Source organism: Barbus barbus, assembly GCF_936440315.1.
Source record: "Barbus barbus genome assembly, chromosome: 45".
NCBI classification, from domain to species: Eukaryota; Metazoa; Chordata; class Actinopteri; order Cypriniformes; family Cyprinidae; genus Barbus; species Barbus barbus.
The window spans coordinates 12735587-12760345 of NC_136723.1; the positions used below are offsets into that span (position 1 = coordinate 12735587).

Here is a 24759-nt window from a genome sequence, read left to right on the forward strand (position 1 = left end):
GCAGTGAACACACACACACCGTGAACACACTCCCAGAGCAGTGGGCAGCCATTTATGCTGCGGCGCCCGGGGAGCAGTTGGGGGTTCGGTGCCTTGCTCAAGGGCACCTCGGTCATGGCATTGAGGGTGGAGAGAGCGCTGTACATTCACTCCCCCCACCTACAATCCCTGCAGGACCTGAGATTCTCTAACCACAATCCATAATAGTACTTCCTCAAAAAAAAGGACAAGCCCCCCGTTGTCCACTCACATCAAAATCCACTAATATATTTGTTTAGAACTGTTTTTGAACAGTGCTTGATCTGTGCATATTTCTCTCCTGATTCAGACCAGATGACTTTTACACTGGAAAAAGCCATATTATGGATGTAGGACTCATATTTTAGCATTTTGAATGTTCTAACAAACACTTAGCTTTTCACTTCACAGGATGTTAACTGATGAACTGGAGTCATGTGGATTAGTTATGGATTATTTTGATGTTTTTATCAGCTGCTTGGACTCACACCCATTCACTGCAAGTTACGTAATGCAAAATTTCTCCAAAATCTGTTCAAATGAAGAAATAAACTCATCTTGGATGGCCTGAGGGTGAGTAAATTTTCAGCTAATTTTAATTCAAATGCTGTATTTACCTTGACACTGTGAGATGGCGATCAATGCGGGCCATCAGGTCTTCATTCTGCTGCTGAAGCACCTGGACCCGGTCCTCCAGATACAGGTTCTTTTGGGCCTGCTCGAAGAATCAAGTGAACACAGAGCTCGACATTAAATTCTTACACAAACTTCCCCTTGCCTGGACAACAGGGGTCTGAAACATGCTTCATGTGAGGAAAAAAACAATGAGAATTCATGAGAATTCATAAAAGCTGAAAGGAAAAGGTAGTAAAACGCATGCCCTATTTCCACATCATAAAAGACATAACATCCAAAGGAGCTAAAAGGAAAAACAAGTAAAAAAAAAGTTGTAAAGTGGAAACTGATTCAATATCATAAATAATGTACTATAACATCACAATAAAATGGACTTTCTAAACACAGTATAGAATATATACAAAACATACATCATATACAACACTCTTGAAGGACCCCAAGAGGTCTGTCATGCCTGTTCAGAAATGAACTCATCTCCTTCCTTTATTATTTATTATGATAAAGGATAAATTTATTTGTTATCTTTTTGGAAGTTTTAAGGGTTTGTAAATTACATTTGTACAATATATTTTGATATTTGAGTAAGAGCTTCAGTAAGGAATGTAATGTGGCATGTCACTATAAGATCAAATCAATATTTTATCATAGAAATGAATGATTATTTAACATTCTGCACTATAAATGTAATTTTTATAATTAGTTTTTTTATGTTATTTTTATTATAATTGTTATATTTATTGTTAAATGTTTTCTTCTTTCTGTAAGTAATGTTTTATTTATTTGCACAGTTTTTTTTTTCTGTAGGCGTTTTTCTTTTACATGCACTATTTTCTTTTTTACTGCAGCAGGTTTTTTTAGCACAATTGTTTTTCTTTTTCACTGTGACAGAGTGGAGGTAAAACTCTGTCCTCTTCTTTATTTTAAACCGCATACAGTGACACGATAGACTGCACAATTATCCTGCACAGTGTGTTTTTCCTGTGTGTTTACCACTTTCTCCAGATGACAGATCTTCTTCTCCTGGTCATGAATTTGCTGGTTCTTCATCTCCAGAACCTCCTTCAGACTCTTCAAGTCCTCCTCGATATGCTGATAGGGCGCCAGCGCATCCTGCAATTTACAATACATTTACAATACTTACTTTCAGTATTTGTGTGCCTATATTCAAGTATCCCTTTATAAATGTCTTAAAGAAACATACCACAATCTGTTCATCAGTGCTCTTCCTCAGAGCTTCTTCAAAACGCTTGGCTTTGTCTTTCAGAGTGCGGTTCTGGAAAGTCAGAGTGTCCACTTGGTCCTAAAGGAAGTGGTACCGTTACTGATGAATCTATTTGGATGATTTGCAAAAATCTCAAACCTTGATTTACTCTACAATCACCTGAAGAGAGAGGCGCAGTTTTTCAAAGTTCTCTTCTAGACTGGCCTTTTGCTGCTCATGGGCTTTCCTTAAGTCTAAGAGAAATGAATGCAGAATTTTAGAATTTTCTCTTTACATTTCTGTCAGCTGGTTAGTAGTGGTATTACTAATCAGACACTAACCCCTCATGGTCCTGGCATGCTCTTCCTGCAGTGTTGACATAGTGATGTTGTGCATGGTCTTCAGGTCTTCAAGGGCGGCATCATGGTTGGCAGTCAACTCTTCAATCTAAACACAAAACACACAGTTGAGTCTTCAAATTCATGCTATCTGAAATTTATTTCCCCCATCCTCGGCCAGACGATCTGACCTGTTCCTGGTGCTGTGTGTGCAGTTCCTCCACCTCTGACTGGTGCTCTGCTCTGAGATGGTCTCTGTCTGAAGCGTGCCGTAATCTCAGGTTCTCCTCTACAGTAGCGAGTTCAGACTCCTGCTGCACCTGTAACTCTCTCAGCTCCCTCTCAAAACACTCTTCCAGCTCTCTCTTCTCCTTCTGAAGACGCTCCCAGCGAGCTGCGTTAAAGGCTGGCCAAGATAAGGAACAGACAGGATGGATTTAAATAACGCAGACCTGCCTTTATCTTAGTAGTTTATCGGCACACATAAACCTCTTTGAACTCACCCACTTCATGTTGAATCCGACTGAGTTCCTGGGACAACTCTCTCTCCTTCTCCTCAGCACTTTCACTCTGAAACACACACACACACACACTCCTGTTGGGTTCCCATGTTTTATAAAGACATTCCATAGGCGTACTGGTTTTTATACTGTACAGTACTGTAGAGTTTTAACTCTATTTTCTATCACCCTACACCAACCCTACACCAAAACCTAAGCCTTACAGAAAACTTTGTGCATTTTTAGATTTTAAAAAAACTTAATTTTGTATGATTTAAACTATTAGATCATAGATCCACTATTAACAATCAAATAAAACTCAATTTCTTTCTATCACAGTGGAGATTTTCTATTGAATTCCAGATTTATTTCCTAATCACTCCATTACTAACAACTAAATACAATATTACTCAATACATTTTTTTTTCTTAATCATGGTGGGGATTTTCCACTGAATTCTATATCTGTTTCCTATATCTGTTTCCTTTTTTTTGCATTTATCTATTTTCATTATTTATGAATGACTTATTTCTGAATTATTTCAGTACTTATACGCACTTATTATCAATATGAATATTTATTGTAATAATATTATAATTACATTTATTTATATGCTGTTTATTTCTGGCTTCTAGTGATTTCAGGTTTACCATTTTTGTAGAGACATTTGGTCCCAAGTTGAACATTTAGAAATAAATACAAGTACAAGTAAAACATTTAGAATTTATATTATACCCAATTACTTTTGTGGTGTACATAGTTTTACAAATTAATATTTAAATAATCACAACCGTAAACAGTGTACCAATGTACCCCTAGACCAAAACTGTACTTGCTTTTTCAGTGCATACTTGCTTTTGTAGTTAACTAGTGTTGACTACGTAGTACAACATACTGCATTTAGTATCACTTTTATGACCTAAATAACATCAAAAAAGAAAAAAAGGAGGATCTTGCACTCACTTCCATCCACATATAACACAATTTCAAGTCAACTATAGATTCCACCAAAGAGCAAAAAAACTCAATCCTTGAAATTCGTTTGCAATGTATCCAAAAAAGGACTACATGCTGAGATAACAGCAATCTCCTTTATTCTTACAAAGTGCAAAAAAGTGCTCAGTGCATATTAAAATCAACAAGCGTTTCTGTCATGCAGGACCATCCTTAGATTGCTGGTATCTCGGCATGTAATCCTTTTTTGGATACATAGCAAATGAATTTCAAGGATTGAATTTTTTTTTTGCTCTTTGGTGGAATCTAGCAACATCAAATGATAAAAACCCAAACAGTGTTGTGTTTATTAACTAAACACATAGACATGCCTGTAAATGTAAGATGACAAACAACAAAGAAATAATGATGCAGTGCGGCAGCAACATTGTCACTCTTGTGTGTACTTAACAGTACAGAAAATGTACAGTATACATTACCACCCTGATTATGAAAAGCACTTAAAAATAACACATGCACTATAGAAACTAATAAAATGTGGCTTGCTTCATGTTGGAGTCGGCAGGCGTGGGAGAAGTTGGCAGGTTACTGACATATCGCTTCTGTCTGTAAACGCTTTTACTGCTAAACAACCGATCAGGAGTGCATGTAGAGGAGAGGAATGCAATTAATATTAATGTAGTATGTGTGGGCATTAAGCTGGAACGTTGAGGAGAATAGGTTTTTAGATTTGGATGTATATTTTGCCATTGTGTTTCTGACCTCCACTGACCTCTTTACATTTAGTAAAGTTAGTATGCAGAGGCATTTCAGAAGCAACTGTGAATCTTAAAGCCACTAATACACAGCAGAGGGCACTATGCTTCTAAAAATGTCTTTTTTTACATTGTTTATTCATTTAACAGATGCTTTTATCCAAAGCGAATTACAAACATGGACAGCAACATATGTGATTCATCCAAAGGAGAAAGCGATATGCTTGAGCAAACACTGACTCAACGGTCTGGTCTTGCACACAGTTACCTCATCCTTACATTCATGACAGATTACATAAAGGCTGTTATTTGTGTTGCGTTTTTTTGTTTTTGTTTTTTGTTGTTGAGTGTTCAGTTTCTAGCGGTTGAGATACACTGGATGTGCCAGTTGAAGGAGGCAGTATGTCAGTAAACGGTAGTGAATGCCTGGTGGTTGAGGCTTTGGCATGGTAACACAAACATTTCATGTTGTGACATGTGAAGGCCGTAAAATCACAGTGCCCTTGAGCAAATTATTTGATCGCAGGGTTTGTACCACAAGGGATATGGATGTAGTTAGTGTACTGTGAATCATGTGGAATAGAACGTACTGCATCAGCTGAAAGACTGCATATTTAGAAAAAAGCATCTTTCGAATGATCAATTATCAAAAATAATATAAAATAAAATTGTTTTATTTCATAGTTTATTTCATAGTTTTGATGACTTTATTACTTTACTATAAATAATGGACAAAATAGAATATATATTTATTTCATAGTCTTGATGACTTTATTATTATTCCAAAATGTGTAAAGTAGTAATAAAGAATAAGCATGCATGTATAATATATAATATAATATAATATAATACATTGTATGACTTTATGAACAATGAAAATAATAAAATAGAATAAAATAACATAACTGTTATTTAAAATTATTATTTTTTTAAATTCTAAAATGTGTGAAGCAACAATAATGAATAAGTATGTCAATATATAATATAAAATAATTTAATATAATATGCGTTTATGACTTTGAATGATAAAATAAAATGTTTTTTATTTTATAGTTTTGATGATTTTTTAAAAAAATGTATAAAGTAATAATAATGAAAAAGTATGTCAATATATAATATAATATAATATACTGTTTGTATGACTTTGAATAATAAAATACAATAGTTGTTTTATTTCATAGTTTTGATGATTTTTTTTAAGATTCTAAAATGTGAATCTGTATGTTTGGCCAAATACATTTTTAGCTGACTGTAATCTTTAAAAAATACCTTGAGGGAGAAGTGCTGAGTGCAGATCACAAAGACCTCCAGACTCATGCTGGTTTTCTTTAGTTCTGTCTGAAGAGTCTGTAGTTTCCTGGCCTGTTCTTCACAGCGACCCTGCAAGAGCTGCATCTCTTCATTCCTCTCTACTTCCTCTTGCTCTTTTTCTTTCTTCTGCTCTTCTTCTTTTTTCTTCTCTGGGCCCGGAGAGCCAGTACGAGGCAAAATCTGCATGCTTGAGCCTCGGACCGCCACTGTTGCCCTCTGTTGCCTCTGAAGGACTAAAGAGGGAAACACAAGAGAAAAAGCACTAAAAAGTCAATTTCATTAAACTCATCTCAGAACGGCCCTGTGTGAAAAAAATGGCCTCTATAAAGCTAAGACACCCCAGGGAGTCCTGCATGCTTAACAACCATGAAACAATTTACATAAAGCTTTACCATAATTTCTATACCAAACTGGATTACTTGAATCCACTATAAGTAAAGCCAAGGGACTATTCAAAGACTAGACTGTTTTCATTGTAATATAAAATGAGGTATGTGACCCAAAGCTAATGGAACAATGGCTAAACAAACCACAACAAATCTTATAGTTCAAATAAAATAATGGAAGAATGGTTGTGCTATATATTTCCAATTCACAATGCATGGATTACAAAGGATTTATAAATTAGTTACACCAAGTCAGCTGAAGCCCTCATGGAAGTTACATAAAGACATGATCAATTATTATGCTATGTAGACTTGACAAACCGCTAAAAAACTGGCAAAAAAGGCAAGGATTTTACATTAATGAAACTGTATATCCTAATGTGCTTCAAGATGAGCAAGCAAGCCAAAACACTCATGCTAATGCTAATAGCTGCTAATGTTTTATTCCTACTGCAGCTGTGGGTTAGCACTCATTCCATGATGAATTCAATAAACACACTGAGCCAGATGGAATGACAGGATGATTTACAGCTATCATTACTGTAGAAACTAATCTTCAGAAGAAAGACTGAATGATTCAGAGCTGCTAATTGCGGAGTCATTGTCCTCAGTGTTGAGTATGAAAGCAGTTTGTTTGTTAATTGCAAGCAACAATTTTTTTACTGGCCTTTACTGAGGCCTTTACTGACGTATTAGGTATTGAATTAACCTCTGTATACATCTTTTCAAGCTATAACTGTCCTATGTACAGTGGAGATAGCATACTGTAAAGGAATGTGGAGATACATTAGCATTCAAAGGTTTGATTAACCCTGATTAACAAACCAGCAACCACAAACATGCTCCTGTACTAAACCTACATTCATTTATTTAATGTATTATTTTAATTTAAATAAACATTTTTTTATTAGTGCTGTCAAAATTAACACGTTAATGCAGGCGATTAATTTCTCCAGTTTAACGGCGTTAGAAATATTGAACGCAGGAGCGGAGCTAGGGTTGGCCATCCCACTCACAACTGCTGCTTTTGCCTCTTTTTTTTCTTGACAAGAATTGCATTTATTTAGGTGTTGAATGTCTTTACGACCACATCTAACTTTTCACATCAACTTTCAGACGCGCACTCCACTTAAACGAGCGGGGAAACGGTACAGGTGACGAGGAGCTTCAGTAGAACATCGGTGAACTGCGGTCAGATGAGATTTTGCCAGGCTATATGTCAATAAAAACAATTTTCCTGTCCTGTCAGCATTTACATTGTGCTCGTAGCACATGCTCTTCAATTGCACACGCAAATATGGTGGCATGGCACATGTTGTAGCTTGTGTCATTTCATATTAAAGCTCATATGAAACTAGGAGCATGCGTGTCAGTTCCGTGTCACGTTCAGCAGCGGACGCTCTTAAAGTAATAGCAGCCAAATAATCTAAAAACGCAGCTGCTGTGATATCTGTTAACCAAAGAACAATAGAAAAAAAGGAAATCAATAACTGTTGTATAAGGATTAATCTATATTTAATAAATAATTTATTGTTTTATAACTTTATTCAATTTCTGTATATTTTCTACTTGATGAAAGGCACAGGTAAATATGACATTTATTATAATGGGTTTATGTGAAGATTGTTTTAAGTTCACTTAAATTAGAAGTTGTCTAGTGTAATAAATGTTAAAATTGATAGCTCTCAATTATACTGTAATGCTGAATGGCTAGAGTCAATGGGAAATATTAGGAAAAATTTAACAATTTCCTAGAGACATCAGTAGTATTGGTATAAGTGATACTCGCCTTCAGTCATACAAAAAGATTGATACCGTTTTATGTTGTTTATACATTAACTTGAAGATTAAATGTGAAATTATTGCAATATTAAAGTATATTTAAAAACTTTAGAGTTAGGTGGGATTAACTGTGTGGTTAATTAGCTATTTTTTTTAATCTATTGACAGTAGGGGTGTAACGGTACACGTATTCATACTGAAAATTTTCGGTATGGGTCTTTTGGTTCGGTACACGTGTACTGAACAAATCATTAATTTTTTTCAGGTAATTCAGACAATAAATGCTATTTTGGCGCTCTTTGACATGGGTGAGGTGTATAAACACCTCAGTTCTAACGGCCGAGAGGAGTGCGATCACCCCTTCCTCTTTATTATTAGTTTTATTACTAGCGAAATAAACATTAATTAACATCTCACCCCTCATGTAATCGCTCAATTAGTGTTTCAACCACAGAAATACATCATTAAAATTTCATGTCACATAGCATTTCATTTATCTCAGGCAAGTCATCAGTGTCTACAGCTCGTTATTTGCTATAGAAATGAAGTCTAGTAAAGAGCATTTTGCTAAATTTTAGACTATATACTTCATTATATTTTACTTTACCTGTTAATGATGTCTTAATTATTTAATGTATTTTTAAATAAATCTTTTATGAAACAAGTTATGACAGCCACTCTGTAAATTATTATATTTCAACAACAAATAGAAATTGTATAATTTAGAATTTAATTTCAAAACATATTTGCATTCAATTTTTTAATTTGAGTTTTAATTATTATAGTTAAAAATAAATAGTAATTGAATTTAAGTTTGGGCTCTGTTGTTAATTGTAACCTTTTAGTAATGTAAAAGGTCTCCCTATGGCAGAAGCTGAGGTAGATTTTTATCCTGAGAAAATTTTATACATTGAATTTATTTAAAGAAAGAGCAATTTGTTCAGTAAACCATTGTTTAATTAAAAAAAGGAACAATTTATGTTTAGATTTTTTCCTCCTGCTTTACCGAAACCATACCAAACCGTAACGTCAAAACCGAGGTATGAACCGAACCATCATATTTGTGTACCATTACACCCCTAATTGACAGCACTAATTTTTATTCATTACACAATCTAGTCCACCACGCACATACACAAACCAACCACCAGCCTCCTAGAGTGGCTTAATCTTTAGCCTGAGAATCAGTCTCTATGGAAACAAAGAGAAAATGAGCTTTTTCAGGTAGTAAGGTGGGCGAAACTGATGTTAGGTAGTCGATTCTCTGCTTATCAGAAAGACAATGACAACAAGAGTGCAAGATGCACTCTGAATCCTCCTAGCACTTTATATGTTTACATTTTTCAAGACACCCAACATTTTCTTTTAATGTCCTTCAGGAGAACTCAAGCTTTAATGAGGTTGTCTGACCCCCTAAAACCCATAATTTGCACCCTAGGGCAGTAGATTGGGCAACTGAGTACTGAGTATTATTTCAATTAATTCAACATGACAACTACAATTAGCCCTATAGTGGCCACACTGATTACGTCTTATAAGAAGTTCTCACTCATTCTATGTTTGTGTGTGTGTATGGAGAGAAAAATAAAGAGGGTTACAGTGGAGATATGAGCTTCAGATGAGATTTATCCAACAGTGCGACATCGTCTAATGGAGAGCAGCAGGGGACAGCTATGAAAGGAAAGAAATATCTTGGGTTGATCTTTGTTCAGGGTGGTTACCTGGAGACTGTGGTTTAGGAGACACTACAGCGAGTCTCTTAGGGGAGGAAAGAGATGAACGGATGCCATCAGAATTCTTCTGGAATTCCTTACGGGATGCTATGGATAAAGAAAAGACATCGGTACAAGAGTTAAAGTTACCTGAATTAAAGTATATTCGCTCAGGGAACACATAGAGGACACAGGAGTGCAAAGCCATGAATGCATTCACAACAGTAACCACCACCCCCTTTTCCGTCTCTTTTCATATCACTCTCCTCTTCCATGGAGTTCTAATATGGTCTCAGTGGTCCGTGGATCGATTCCAATAAGAGGCAGCCAACCACAAAATAACGCAGCTGCTAGGGTCCGCCTGCCACACAGGCTGGACGAAATGACATTCTGAGAGGCTGCAGGCATCCGCGGACCAGAGCATACAGTATAAATATATTAAATGAAAAAATAATAATAATAAAAAAAAACAAAAAAACAATCCATCTCAAAAATCTCAGATCTGTGGTCAGAGCAGGACAATAGAAAAGAGAATAGTTCTACAAATAACCCTGAGGTAAATAATAATATAAAATGGATAAATATTACTATATTTACACTGTAAATTCAATTTTTAACTTCATTTGAAAAAATCTTGCAAAATTATTGCCTCAGAAAAATCTAGTTAATGATACTTGGTATATTCAATTGTTCATAAATTGTCTTCTTAGTAAACCTGAATATATTGCGCAAATTTAACTAGATTTTTCTGAGGCAATAATTGTGCAAGATTTTTTCAAGTAACATTAACATCACGAAAGATGAAAGCCATCGTGTTTACAACTATCAGGATCATCTAAACACTGGATTTGCAAAAGTATGTGAAATATTTAAAGTTCACGGAATCTTTAAAATATGTCCGAGAGTTTTACATACCGATCTGTTATTGTGGCAACATTTCCATGCCCCGAAATGTGACGATGAATGAAACGAACTGTAATTGGTTGTTTGACATGTCGGTCAAATGTCCTCATGGGCAGGCTTTGGCCAGTGAAAGTTGCCATGGATTCCAGACCTTCAGCCATCAGTCTGAAGGTCTGGCTACGAGAGATTAGTGTTTTATATATAATTTAATTTGAACTTAATTAAATGTTTTTATTTAATTCCCAGTATCTCCCCTATAAGACCCCAAAGCATATTTTATTAAATTATTCAAGCACAAGGGCTTATGGGTATTCCCACTTTATGATCACTTAATGTAGCCTGATCTGGTTATTTATTTTATTTTTACAGTAATTTGCTGTGTTATGACAGAAAGTGCACTAACAGACACAGCTTTTACAATACAAGTATAAATATTGTATATATCCTCATAACAAATTAAATACTATATTATTGTTTTACCGTCTCTGTAATATCACCCGAACAGATATGAAGACACAGACGCTGCCTATGGGATTAGAGGAAATGATTGAAGATGCTGCTGGGATTGGAGTTTGTTTCAAATCTCCCATCTCACAACAGAAGTGGGTGCGTATGTTTTTGGGGTTGCTGATTTTGGCTTACTTTCACCCAACAGAGCGCACACACAAACATCACATTGCAACAGGGGTCCCAGGGCACCTAATTACTGCCAGCTCATTTTGACTTGTAGCAGACAGCCATAGACACCCCTCTCGAAATCCCAATGGACTCCCTCCTCCCTTGGACCCCACTGTTACCCCCCCATGCTGAGACAACACCTACGGCATCAAAAACACCAGTGCATCATGGGTGGGTGCATGCATGTGAAGATGTTTGACTTAAACATAAAGTATAGCGGTCTAAAGCTGCTGTGTTATAAATTCTGCTTCCATGCGAGTGATGCGACAGCTGAACAGGGTCTCTGAACTGTTTTTCAGCAGCAGGGTCTCATGAATTTTGTCATCGCTCACTACCTAGACAGCGTGCTAACCCTAGATCGGTAGTCCATGATGGGCCAGCTGCCCCTGGCAGCCGTTTTGTCCCTCCAGGGTGCTGGAGATTTTGTCAGGATGACAAAGAGGGGAGTAGCAGGCAGAGATATAGATTCTCAGAGCTGTGGTTAAGGATCAGCAAATGTGGCATTGAAAATGGGACAGAACTGATAACAACACTAGAGAGGGGGACAGGTTAAAAAAAAGAGAAGGATGAGGAGGAAAGAAGAGAAACAGGGCATCTTAATAGCCTCATTATCCTTTAGGCAGGGGGAAATGATTGGTTAAATGGGCACAGACGAGCTCTGATTGGACAGGCTGTTCTGTAATGTCACCAACATGCACAATGGTTCATCACTTGCTTTAATCGGATGATTGCTTCTTAATGATCGGCCTAATTGAGCTGAGATAAATAAGCGATTGTAAGCAAGAGTATGAAATTCAGCTAGTATGCACTGTAATGAGTATTTACTACAAGAAGTATGCTCTAAACAAGATTAATTCCACCAGAATACACTACAACTAGATAGATCTTTAACCTACATCAATCATTAAACAAGTTTGCACTACTAGAAGTTTTTAGTTCATACTAGTTCTAGAACTAGTATGCATTACAAAAATATGTAGCTTGCATAAGAATGAACTAGTTTACATTACACGTATCTCCAGTAAATATGCACTACAATATGTATGCACTCCAAGTGTGTACTTTAAAACATTTGGACTTCAGCTAGTATGTGATTCAATAAGAATGCACTATGAGTATAAAATTAAACTAGTATACACTACAAGAAATATGCTTTCAATAAGACTAATTCCACTACAACTAGAGTAATCATCAACCAGTACTACAACAATCATGTTTAAACAAGTATGCGCTACAATAGGTATGCACTACAAGAAGTATTTATTTCTACTAGCATGCATTATACTTCAGTTAGTAAACACTGTATTGACCTCATTTTCAAAGTTTATATTACAACATGTTGCACTCCAATAAGTATGTATTCAACTAGTATGTACTACAGTTTTGTTTCTTCATAATTCCGGTTGAATTTAGTTCATTTGGCATACGGAAATAGAGAGGTTGCATGCTTTCTCTGATGCAGAACTAGTATGCTTTACGCAAATATGCACTTCAACTATTATGCACTACAATTTGATTTGCTTATTCAGGTTGAATTTAGTTCAGTTGGCATATAGAAGGTTGCATGTTTTCTCCAATGCCAGAACTAATATGCATTACGCAAATATGCACTTCAGCTAGTATAAGAAATGGACTTAAAATTGTTTACAATTACTGGCACTCCAATAAATACACACTTCAAACTACACTACAAAAGGTTTCTGCTTCAAAAAGTGTCCACTTTTGTAAGAATGTAACAGAACAAGTATGAAATTCATTCAGTATGTATTTCATAAGTATGTGCTACAAGAAGTATGCTTTAAACCAGCAGAAAACACTACAACTACTGTGATGCATGTGTTTCAACAAGTACATACTAGAAAGGGGTATGCACTACTAGAAGTATGCACTTCAAATAGTAGGCATTATAAAAAGTATGTGCTTCAATAATTGTGCACAGCACAAAAAGTAGACAAGCCTCTTTCCATGTGCTGGGCTTAAGATGAATGAGTCTGGAGGGCCTACTTCCTGAGAAAGTGTGTTTCTTCTCAAGGCAAAGTCTACATTTCAATCTTGACTAAACATAGGCTACGACATCCCTCCAACAGGACTGTCCCATTATTCACACACGCAGAGGAGATTAATGACTCTGTAGAGGATATGGACAGGAAGGTAGTGCTGTTTACTTGTGCCTAACAAGTACACTCTCAGCTGTGTGTCGGTGCATCATTGGAGGTCTGCCTTCAAACTGGAGCCACTGTCTGAGAATTCATCATGACATTTGACAGGTCACTTCTGGCACCAATGGAGAAAGCATGTAACCTCTGTATTTTGGTGCACCAACTGAACTAAATTCAAGATGAATTATGAGGAAACAATCCAGGACGAGCTCTGTGTGAACAAAAGCCAGAACCAATGCCATAAAGGGTGTGTCGTAGTGATAACGCACGTTATCGTGCGACTCTTTTACCGGGTGTTTTGAAGGCAGATAATATGTGCAAACTGTAATGAAGCAGCGATCAGGGAGCTCCTCACTGTCTGCCCTGAAGCAGAGATTGTTCGACAGTTTAGTGGAATGGTATGCGTCGCATTACACATCACATCCTAATGTCACGTGTCTTTACAGGATCTTTACGGGTTGTGTGTGAACACATACACAGATTCTGGAAAATCACTGGCAGTGTGAATGAACCAAAATCAAACGATCCCAGGATGATTCCCAGAACACATTACTCGTGTAATTTTGGGAATCTCTATGTGAAAGAGGCTTAATTGTAGTGCATTTTGTTGGAATGAAGCAAAAAAAAAAGGAATGAACCATGTTTAGAACATACTTCTTGTAGTGCATACTCACTGACATGCATGCTAGCAGAATTTCATATCCATTATAGCATATTCTTGAACTACATATTGGCATACTAAGTCCATACGCGTGCATTCTTATCAGAAAGCCATATGCAATTTGAAACTATTTGAAGTCCATTCTTATAGTGTACACTAGCTAAAGTACATATTTGTGTAATGCATACTAGCTGAAACAAATACTTTTAGTATTGCAAACCTTTCGAAACACAAGCTTCTTGTAGAACTGGATGCAATTAGATTTGCTTATAGCATACTTTTTGTAGTTGAGTGCAACTTGTTGTAATGTAAACCTTCTGAAGTCTATTAAGTGTTTACTAGCTGAAGTACATATTTGTATAATGCATGCTAGTTGAAACGAAGACTTCTAGTAGTGCATACCTCTTGTAGTGTATACTTGTTTAAACACATGCTTGTTGTAGTATCGGTTGAAGGTCACTCTAATTGTGGTCTCTGCCTCAGACGTCACGCCCACAGACTGCTGGCTGAACGTCTGATGCATGCGGCACACTTAGCTGGAAACACTTCAGGAGTTTCGAAGTCGTCATCGGATTTGTTCGATTATAGAGGATATCAGGGAGATGTGCGTGTCGTGTTCTTTAACATTCCGCCTGGAAACAAAAATGCAGTGGCACCAAACCCCCTCACGAAAGAAGAAAGCCATTGTGTTTCCAACTGTGACGACAAGCGATTATCAGGATGAACTAAACACTGAATTTTCAAAAGTATGTGAAAAATGTTAAGTTTGTGACATTGAATATATCAGAGTTTTGCACATCGGTCTGTTATTGTGGAGACATTTACATGCCCCTAAACATGACGCGGCACAAAACAAAACGTGATTGTTTGCTTTACCTGTCAGTCATATGGCCTCTTGGGCAGGCCTTGGCCATTCAAAGCGGCCAAAGTTCCTGAAGGTCTGGCTATGCGAGACTACTCTAATTGTAGTGCATTCTGTTGGAATGAATCATGTTTAGAGCATACTTCTTGTAATGCATACTCACTGAAATGCATCCTAGCAGAATTTAGCGTTATAGTACATTATTTTTGAAGCACATACTAGCATACTAAGTCCATATATGTGCATACTTACAAGAAAGTATGTCATTTGAAACTATTTGAAGCTCATTCTTACAGCGTATACTACAGTAGCTAAAGTACATATTTGTGCAATGCAAACTTCTAGTAGTGCTAACATTTTGTTTGTTGTAGTACTAAAGATCAGGGTTTTTTGGATTTTTTTCCCCCTCTTTTATTTGGTTCATTTTAGGTCAGACAGAAAGTTTAAGGCAAATATTGTAATATAATGCAAATAATATAGATTATACACATATCTACATATAACACATATTAATTCAGATTAGAAAAAAAGAAAACAGTCATGCATAGTTATACATTCAAATACAGTATATAAAGAAAGAAAGAAAGAAAAATGTAAAAAAAAAAAAAAACACACACATATATATATATATATATATATATATATATATATATATATATATATATATATATATATACACATATATATGTGAGTGTGTTATAAAAAAGGGGAAAATTAAATAAAAATAAACAAATAAATAAAATTAAGATACAGTTTCCTTAAAATATTCCAGAAATGGGCTCCAGACTTTCAAAAAAAGTTTTGGCTTTTGTTTTATTGCGAACCGAATCTTTTCCATCTTGAGAGCATGTAATACTAAAGATCACTTTAGTTGTAGTGTGTACAACTTGTACTGCATACTGGTTGAATTCAATCTTTCATATTCACTGAAATGCATACTAGCTGAATTTCATACTCATTATAATGCATTCTCATTAAAGTGCATACTGGCATACAGCTCCGGGTAACTCTCGAAAAAGACACCAAAAGTTTCTCCTGCATCATTGCAGTCTCCGGACTCTTTACAACAGTAAATGCATCGTCAGTATGCATCGTCACCACAAAAGAAGGCCCACTTCTCCATTCATTCGATTGGACAATGGAAAAAACGCAAATGATGTTGGGCGCTTTTCTGCTCAGACTAGCGGTTTTTTTCAACTTCCAGCACTCAGAGCGCTCCTGCAAAAACGCGAGGTGCAGCAGGCGGCTAAAACGTGAAGTGGCCGGGGTGCATAAACAGCATGCAAAACGCTCACTGCCAATAGGAAACAATTTAAAAAGGCGCCTCTCACTGCAAAAAAAATGCGTTCTGTCTGATCAGTCCTTATAGTGTACACTAGCTGAAGTACATATTTGTGTAATACATACTAGCTGAAACAAATACTTGTAGTATTGCAAAACATCTTGAAACACAAGCTTCTTGTAATACTGGTTGAAGATAACATTGTATTCTAATGCAGTTAGCTTTGCTTAGGGCATGCTTCTTGTAGTGCATACTTGTCGAAGTGCATTATGGCTGGAAATATAAAGGTTTGGTCCACTCACCCACGGGGGAGCTTCGAGGGAGGGGCAGCAGGGAGCGGCGTGTGGGTGCAGGGGTGTTGGGGGGTTGAGGGGTGCTACGGCACGGTGCTCTGGATCCATCTCCAGGAGGTGAAGTGGTGACACGGTGAAGCGGTGGCGGCTCATCATTTACACTGTTGGGACCTGAAAATAACCCAAAAAGAGCCAAACTTCATCACCACAAATACAGCACATCCACACAAATCAATGTTATTTCACTTTGAAAATCTCTGTAAGTGGACTTTTATGTTCGTCAGTTGAATTGCATTTAATTCATTGCGCATTACACAGTAGTCTAGACACTGAATACTGCGGATTATTGTCTAGTTCCCTTATTTACTGTGAATGCTTAATCAGAGTGCGCTCATCTCACTTGGTTTCTATCGGAGTATATTATTCAACATCTGTGGTGGATGAGAATTCATATAACTGCTCATTAACCCCACAACTGAACCCAGACCAGCCGTTCATCCCACTCTATGCTTGATCAATAATCGCAGCCCGGCTCGATAAGACCAAACTCTGCAATAAAATGAGAATTGCTTGCCATGTAAAAGAAAAAAACCCAAGACATAGCATCTTTTCAATGAGCCATAGCCGATTTCACAAATCACATAGGTACTTATATATAGCGGGTCCATTGAAAGACACTTTCCTCTCTACTTTAGCTTACTTTCAGACTGTAAGGCGACACCATTCTTGGGAGCCTGTATAGAACGCAGCTCTGCCACTGTTATCGCTCTGATTTATGAAGTGCTGAGATAGGATTCCACGAACAGAAAAGAGCAGTCAGATGCAGAAATGCTGACAGTACACTGTCATAAGTGCTTTTAAATACCATATTTTATAACTCCCATGTAACCTGAGGAGACAGCAGCCGACAACTGCCATTAATTCAAAGAGATTTTGTTAGCATGATATACATATAGCTTTTCCAAAGCCATTAAACACAGCTACACTAACAGAATCATTTATTCTCATTTATGGTGAGACTATACTACGGTAAATGCAGTTTGATGGTGATCTGATAAGGGTAAAGATCTGGGACGAAGTTTTGGCTGCAGAGATGGAGCTTCGGAAACAGTAGGAAGTGTTATACAGCCCTCCAATTCTCGCAGCAGGAGATGTTAAGGTGCAGAGCAGCTGAGAGACGTGTTTGATTGGCTGCTGGGAAATAAACCTTGTTGCTCATTGGTGGATTCTTTTCCAAATCTCTGTGAGAACCAGTTAACTGCCTGCATTGTGTGGAACTGGGTTAGTAGCACACATACTCAATCCTTAAGATTTTTTCCAATTTCATCAGCACTCTGGATTTACATAATCACCCAAATGATGGGAGCATTATACTTGTGTGGGTTGGATCACATTGCATACCTAAAATATCTACAGTTAAAAGTCTGTAGAAAGTGTCACATTCTATATGCATCACTTTCATGAACAAAGATATAAAATGTGGTGTAAATTTAGTAATAAAAATAAATAAAATAAGTAAAATAAATATGAAAAAACTTTAAAATATATTTATATATTTATCTCATTTATCATGTATTTTCCTTTTCTGCAAATGACCAGAAAACAGGTCTGTAAAGTTTGCAACTCTATTACAAAATTTGGAAGAATTATGTGATTTTGTTATTTTCAGAAATGAACATTAAATAAATATTATATTTAAATTAATTAATAAACATTGCTTGCATACAAAAATAAACAACTAAATAACAATAACATATTAAACAGGTTGCTAAAATAATAAAATAATAACAGGTTGCAAGATTTAGCCTAAAAGAATAGTTTATATGTCCTCTCAAAATAACTCAACACACAGCCATTAATGTCTAAACCGCTGGCCACAAGAGTGAGTACACCCCTAAGTGAAAATGTCCAAATTGGGCACAATTAGCCATTTTCTCTCCCCGGTGTCATGTGACTCGTTAGTGTTACAAGGTCTCAGGTGTGAATGGGGAACAGGTGTGTTAAATTTGGTGTTATAGCTCTCACCCTCTCATACTGGTCACTGGAAGTTCAACATGGCACCTCATGGCAAAGAACTTTCTGAGGATCTGAAAAAAGAATTGTTGCTCTATATAAAGATGGCGTAGGCTATAAGAATATTGCCAAGACCCTGAAACTGAGCTGCAGCACGGTGACCAAGACCATACAGTGGTTTAACAGGACAGGTTCCACTCAGAACAGGCCTCTCCATGGTCGACCAAAGAAGTTGAGTGCACGTGCTCAGCGTCATATCCAGAGGTTGTGTTAAGGAAATAGACATATAAGTGCTGCCAGCATTGCTGCAGAGGTTGAAGGAATGTCAGTGCTCAGACCATATGCCACACACTGCATCAAATTGGTCTGCATGGTGGTGGGAGTGTCATGGTCTGGGACTGCATAAGGTAAAGGTGATGGACTGGCCAAGCAAGTCTCCAGACCTAAACCCTATTGAGCATCTGTGGGGCATCCTCAAACGGAAGGTGGAGGAGCGCAAGGTCCTCCACCTTCATGGAGTTGGTGGATAACATCCACCAGCTCCATGATGTCATCATGGAGGAGTAGAAGAGGACTCCAGTGGCAAACTGTGAAGCTCTGGTGAACTCCATGCCCAAGAGGGTTAAAGCAGTGCTGGAAAATAATGGTGGCCACACAAAATATTGACACTTTGGGCCCAATTTGGACATTTTCACTTAGGGGTGTACTCACTTTTGTGGCCAGCGGTTTAGACATTAATGGCTGTGTGTTGAGTTATTTTGAGGGGACAGCAAATTTACACTGTTATACAAGCTGTACACTCACAACTTTACATTGTAGTAAAGTGTCATTTCTTCAGTGTTGTCACATGAAAAGGTATAATAAAATATTTACAAAAATGTGAGGGGTGTACTCCCTTCTGTGAGATACCGTATATTCTCTGAATGTTTAAAATTCTGTCTGTGACATAAATAACTGGCAGTGCATTGTAGTGACACAGCATTACATGATTTACATTCTGATTTATGACGCTAAGGGATTTAGCTTCTGTCTCTCTCTCTAGTTCACTAAACATTTCCATTCACACAGGCAAAATACTTTTTGCATACTGCACCCAACTATTATCTGCAGGTGTGTTTATATCATTATGCTTTTCTAGTTTTGACTAATATGTTTTTAATTAAGGGAAATCTCAAATTAATTTGATTTAAATGTTTGTTTAGTTTAGCAAAAATAAAATTGGCCAGTAAACATGGCAAACATGGAATAAATGGACTAAGATTACATTAGTCTTTCTAATAAAAGAAATACAAGCCTTATAAAAGAAAACGCGACACATACACACACAGAATTAAGGCCCAGGAAATACAGTGAAGCAATTCACACATGCTGAATTTAAAATGCTGCTGACATTTGGATCATAATGAAGACAAATTCTCAGCCAACATGAGTAATAAAAATATACAATTCAGTTTGAGCTGAATAATTTATGATGCAATGCACCAGAAGAGAATACAAAAATAATAGAAGACTAATTTAATGCAGTGCTGGTGTGAAAAAAAAGAAGCTTTTGAAGCAGGCAGAACCAAACAATCAGCACTTCTTCTCTGGTCTTCTGTCCAGTAGAGACATAAGTAATGCGACAGGACAAGAAAGCAAATAAAGTATTTTAGAAGAGATGGAGGAAACCATTATGTCAGTAAGGAGGAGAGGATAAGAATGCACCCCACGTTGGGCGCCACTATTACAGAAATAAATGATAGGCTGGGGAGGAGATAAAAGAGGGCTAGTTGGTTAAATCACTGCTGACAAGACCACTAGAGAGAAAAGGAGAGAGAGAGAGAGACATAAATAGAAGTGGAAATAGAAAGCAAAGGGATCCAAGCAGAATGACAGTATCTGGGAGGCAGGAGCTGACCTTATGCATAAGGATTGGCATGGCTTATAAAATGACAGGAAATGTTATGGGAGCAGATGTTATTCCAGCACAGAAGGTTATTTCCCATCTAGCAACATTTAGATGGCACAGAGAGAGAATCAGAATGAAAAATCTGGCCCAGTGAACACAGCAGTGCCCCATTAAGCTTGCAATGCATTATTAAGCACAGAGCATCAGAGGTGCTCCTGAGGATGTCTGGAAGTAAACATTATGCAAATCCAACTCACAGCCACATGTCAGGAATGCTGCCACTTCAGTACTAGGTAGTGTACTATACCTACAGTAGTAGAGTACTAGTACAAAAGTAGTGTGCAGCAGGGCATTAGGTGGTAGTAGGGCTGTCAAAAATAAATTTGAATTTCGAATATTCTTCAAATTTAAAATAAAAAACCACATTGGAATGCAAAAACATTGCAATTGAATTTTAGGTGTGCCTCAGGCAGCCTTATCAGTGGCACCCAAGATGCGATGACGATGTACTGTAGGCGTCGTTGCATATTAGAAAGTGTAGTACAAAAATATTACACATGGTAGTGTGCACTAAAACATTAGGATACTGTATTGTGCTCTAGGCAGTGTCTTCTATATAGTACAGTACTAGTACAAAAAGTAGTGTGCACTACAACATTAGGTAGTGTGCACAATGTAGCATAATGCAGTACAAAATCAAAAAGTGGGTATGCACAAAAACACACGGACAATGGTATTCAACCATTTTCAGGCCAAAAAAATAGATCAAACCATAACTGGTCGAATTTTGATTTAAAAAAGTAATCCAACAAAGGTCACAAACACTATCTAACTATTAATGTGCACAATTGTTTGGGTTTTTCTTTATGTTCTAACCACTGATATACTCTGAGAAGATACTTTTTACATATCAGGCTGATCATGGAACACACTATTGAAGGTTAATGTATTAAATTAAGAAATAGAGCCAAAATGGAGGTACTGGAATAGCAAAAGATACAGCACTAAACAGCCTGGCAGCACTCTGAGAAACACACTCTCTCTTGCTCTCTCTCTCTGGGAGGCTTAAGAGGGATAACGGAAAAGGAAGCTAGCTGAAACAGAGAACTGGAGATGGCTTGGGATTTTGCAGAAGAAAAGCCTGGTCTGACTCCTCATCCACAGAAAAAATCCCATAAAAGCTTTCAGGGAAAGACATAATGGGATTAAGACGTGAGATAATCAGAACTACATTATCAGGCTCGTATGAGGTTAGCAAAGAGGAGCGAGCAGGTCAGTGCTAATGCTAATATGCTAATGCAGGCAGGCATACTACCATTCAAAAACATCACTGTGTCATATTAATATTTAAGAGTAATACTTAGCAGCTTCTTCTAGGGCACATACATCAAAATCTGACCTATCTCAGCTTTACAAGGCACAGCTGCGTAATGTTAAGGCAGGCGGATACAGACAGCCCATATGGGTAAAGATAGAGAAACAGTTCATTAGCATCTCTCTGAGCAGCAGGATCAACCAGAGCTCAGCGGTTTGGTGAAAGCGTGAGTCAGCAGTACCACTGCCCAATGTGAAATCTGACAGTCAGAGAGATGCGGGATTTAGAAGCACACTCACTAAACATACCAATGAGAGATGCTACAAACCAGTGAAGCAGTGTATACTTCAGTGTGTGAGAATGTTCCTGTGTGTGTAAGTGTGCATATTTGCTGTGGTGTGTTTGTGTGAGGAACCATCTGTTCTCAGCAGTGTGCATGAGTCAGAGATGGGCTGGAGCGATGGCATCTGTGCTCTCACACCTCCCCCTTCTTCACCTCTCCTCACTTCCTACTCTCACTTCTCTACCATGTGTTTTCCTTTCAGACTACACTGTGCAGTGTGCACTAGATAGTGAGTACAAAGTGACACAATAGGTAATTGTGTTTTAATTACAAACTGTGTAGTATTAATTATGAGACGTGCATTACGCTTGTCCAAAATAATATGTGAGATTGGAAATAATGTGCATTACATTAAAACTGTATGCAAATGGTGCTTGGATACTTTTATCGTTTTTCTAAAGTATTGCTTGTTCTAATCTCTAATACGGACTTACTACCAGTGTTTCTATTTTGAACGAAAACTAAAATTATTGCAAAATCACTTTCTGTAATCCAAATAAAGCTGAAATAAAATAAAATATAAATACTAGATGAATTTTTTTTGCAACTAACTGAAAAAAATTAGTTGAATTTAAAGTATTAAAATGACTGAAAATAAATAAAATAGAAAATAAATTACTTCAAGTTATATAGACATTTAATAAAAAAACTAATACAATTTACAAAACAGAAAAATTACTGAAACTTGAAAATATACAAATAAAATCTAATTCAAACTAAGAAATAAATAATGTAAATAATACTAAAATAACTGTAGGCTAATAGCATTTCATCAATAAGATACTATTATAGTTTTAAAGAACATCTTGAATTAGTTTTCATTTTGATATTTTTAATTTTAAATTTTAGTGTACGTTTTAGTTATTTTGATGTGTTTTTTTTTCTATAGTTTCCCCTTCAGTTTTAGTTATTTTAGCCATTTAGTTAAAAAAAGTCTAAATAAAAATGAGAAATGTTACCTTGGCAACTACCTGAAATAAAATAAGTTTAAGCTTTTATTATTTTTTATTATTATTATTATATTTCATTTTATAAAAAAAATTATTTCAAGCAACAACATTTTTTTTATAGTTCTAGTTTAGGTTAACTGTAATGACCCTAGTATAAGTACACAGATTGAGGTGGAGCTAGGGTTGTGACGGTGAGGAAATTTCCCCACCGGTTAATGTGACGTGTAACAACACCGGTAGCAGGCTACCGGCATCACCGTGGGGTGGAGTGGGGGAGTCCCCCTCCTTTTCTCACTGTCCTCTGCTTTTAAATAGCTTGTAAAAGCGTGGTGTGCATTTTACTTTGACTTTCAAGTAAGAGGCAAATCGGCGTAAAACACTTGCTCGTTGATGGTTTCCTTGAGTTTTCCCTCATTTCATTGCTTTCCTTCGCTTTTAAATAGCTTAAAAGTGCCATGCGCATTTTACTTTCACTTTCAAACTAGCAGCAATTCGGCGTCAATTCAAGCCTCAACAAAATACAACTTCAAACTCAACTTAGCCTATAGGCCTATATAAATCATAGAACTTTTATTAACAAAACGAATCAAAATACACCATTCTACACTGAAAAAAATGATTCATTGAATTTACTCATTTTTTTTTAAAGGGGTCATCGGATGCCCATTTTCCACAAACTGATATGATTCTTTAGGGTCTTAATGAAAACTCTATAACATACTTTGGTTACAATTTCTCAATAGTAGTGTAAAAAACACCTTCTTTACCCTGTCAAAATCAGCTCTGTTTTCATCAAGCCGTTTTTTAGTCCATGTCCCTTTAAATGCTCATGACTCTGCTCGCCCTGCCCCTCTCTTCCGTGGGGTGACAAGCAGTACTGTTTACTAGTTAGCCGCGAAACTGGCTAACTAGCACATATTAGGAAAGGCGATTTGCAAAGATTCATAAAAAAACATTATGCTCACTTATTCTGTAGATAAAGCTGGATCACGAATGATTCGCGCGAACATAGACGCATTTAGGCAGATCGAGGATCGGCGCATTCACTTCAAAGCGAAAGTAATGTTAATCCTCTGCATCTTCAGCGGCTCAGATGTCAGGAGTAAATGATAACTGCTATATTCATTATCACATCCAACAACAAAACGCCTCAATCGCTTAATCTGAGACATCTTGTCTTCCCCTGCACCGGTGGCGGACAGCTCTCAGCTCACTCAAGGCGGGTCTAAGCTAAGACAGCCTTGTAAATCAACTATCCTGGGGTGGGGGGTGGTCAGAACTACAGAACTACGTCATTCTGACAGGGCTCTCAGAACGGCCTGATTTGAGAAAGGGGATTTAAAAAAAAAAACACTGGGCGGATTTTTATCATTATAGGATGGATTGTGTACACACACTTCCAACACACATTTATGCTCAAACAACTTGAAAAGTGAATTTTGCATCCAATGACCCAATGAATGGTAAGTGGTACAATCAGTTTATTTTAGCTACATTTAAATAAACAAAGTTTGTTGAAAGTCAGTCAACTAAATTTGTTTATTTAAATGTAGCTAAAATAAATTAACCACTTACCTTGAAAAAATTTTGTAAATTCAGTGAATACATTTTTCAGTGTATGCTGCCTAAAATAACAAATAATTTACGAATGTTTAAAAAAAACTTCCAAAATCACTTAATGGCAGAAGTCAATAGGCTTTTGAAAATCCAAAATATTGCCAAACATGTGCTTCTGCATTTTGTTTCGAAACTAAATCTTCTGCTATCATCTTTGTCTGTCTCACCTCATTCTTCTTGTCAGTCAGCTCGACTCACTCTC

At 36.8% G+C, this 24759-nt stretch overlaps 1 protein-coding gene across 1 annotated transcript in view; it reads right to left on the reverse strand.

Annotated features, from left to right (window-relative positions):
* The window catches only part of LOC306864428 (microtubule-associated tumor suppressor candidate 2-like), a gene marked incomplete at both ends in the record, with an annotated part of 39098 nt that overhangs the window by 678 nt on the left and 13661 nt on the right, over window positions 1-24759 (reverse strand). Inside the window, 10 exons of the mRNA XM_079408438.1 lie at window positions 636-736; window positions 1645-1764; window positions 1856-1954; window positions 2036-2109; window positions 2197-2302; window positions 2385-2599; window positions 2697-2763; window positions 5672-5946; window positions 9603-9701; window positions 16441-16602. Of these exons, the coding sequence (XP_079264564.1) occupies window positions 636-736; window positions 1645-1764; window positions 1856-1954; window positions 2036-2109; window positions 2197-2302; window positions 2385-2599; window positions 2697-2763; window positions 5672-5946; window positions 9603-9701; window positions 16441-16602 (1318 nt within the window). The remainder of the gene's footprint in view (window positions 1-635; window positions 737-1644; window positions 1765-1855; window positions 1955-2035; window positions 2110-2196; window positions 2303-2384; window positions 2600-2696; window positions 2764-5671; window positions 5947-9602; window positions 9702-16440; window positions 16603-24759) is intronic.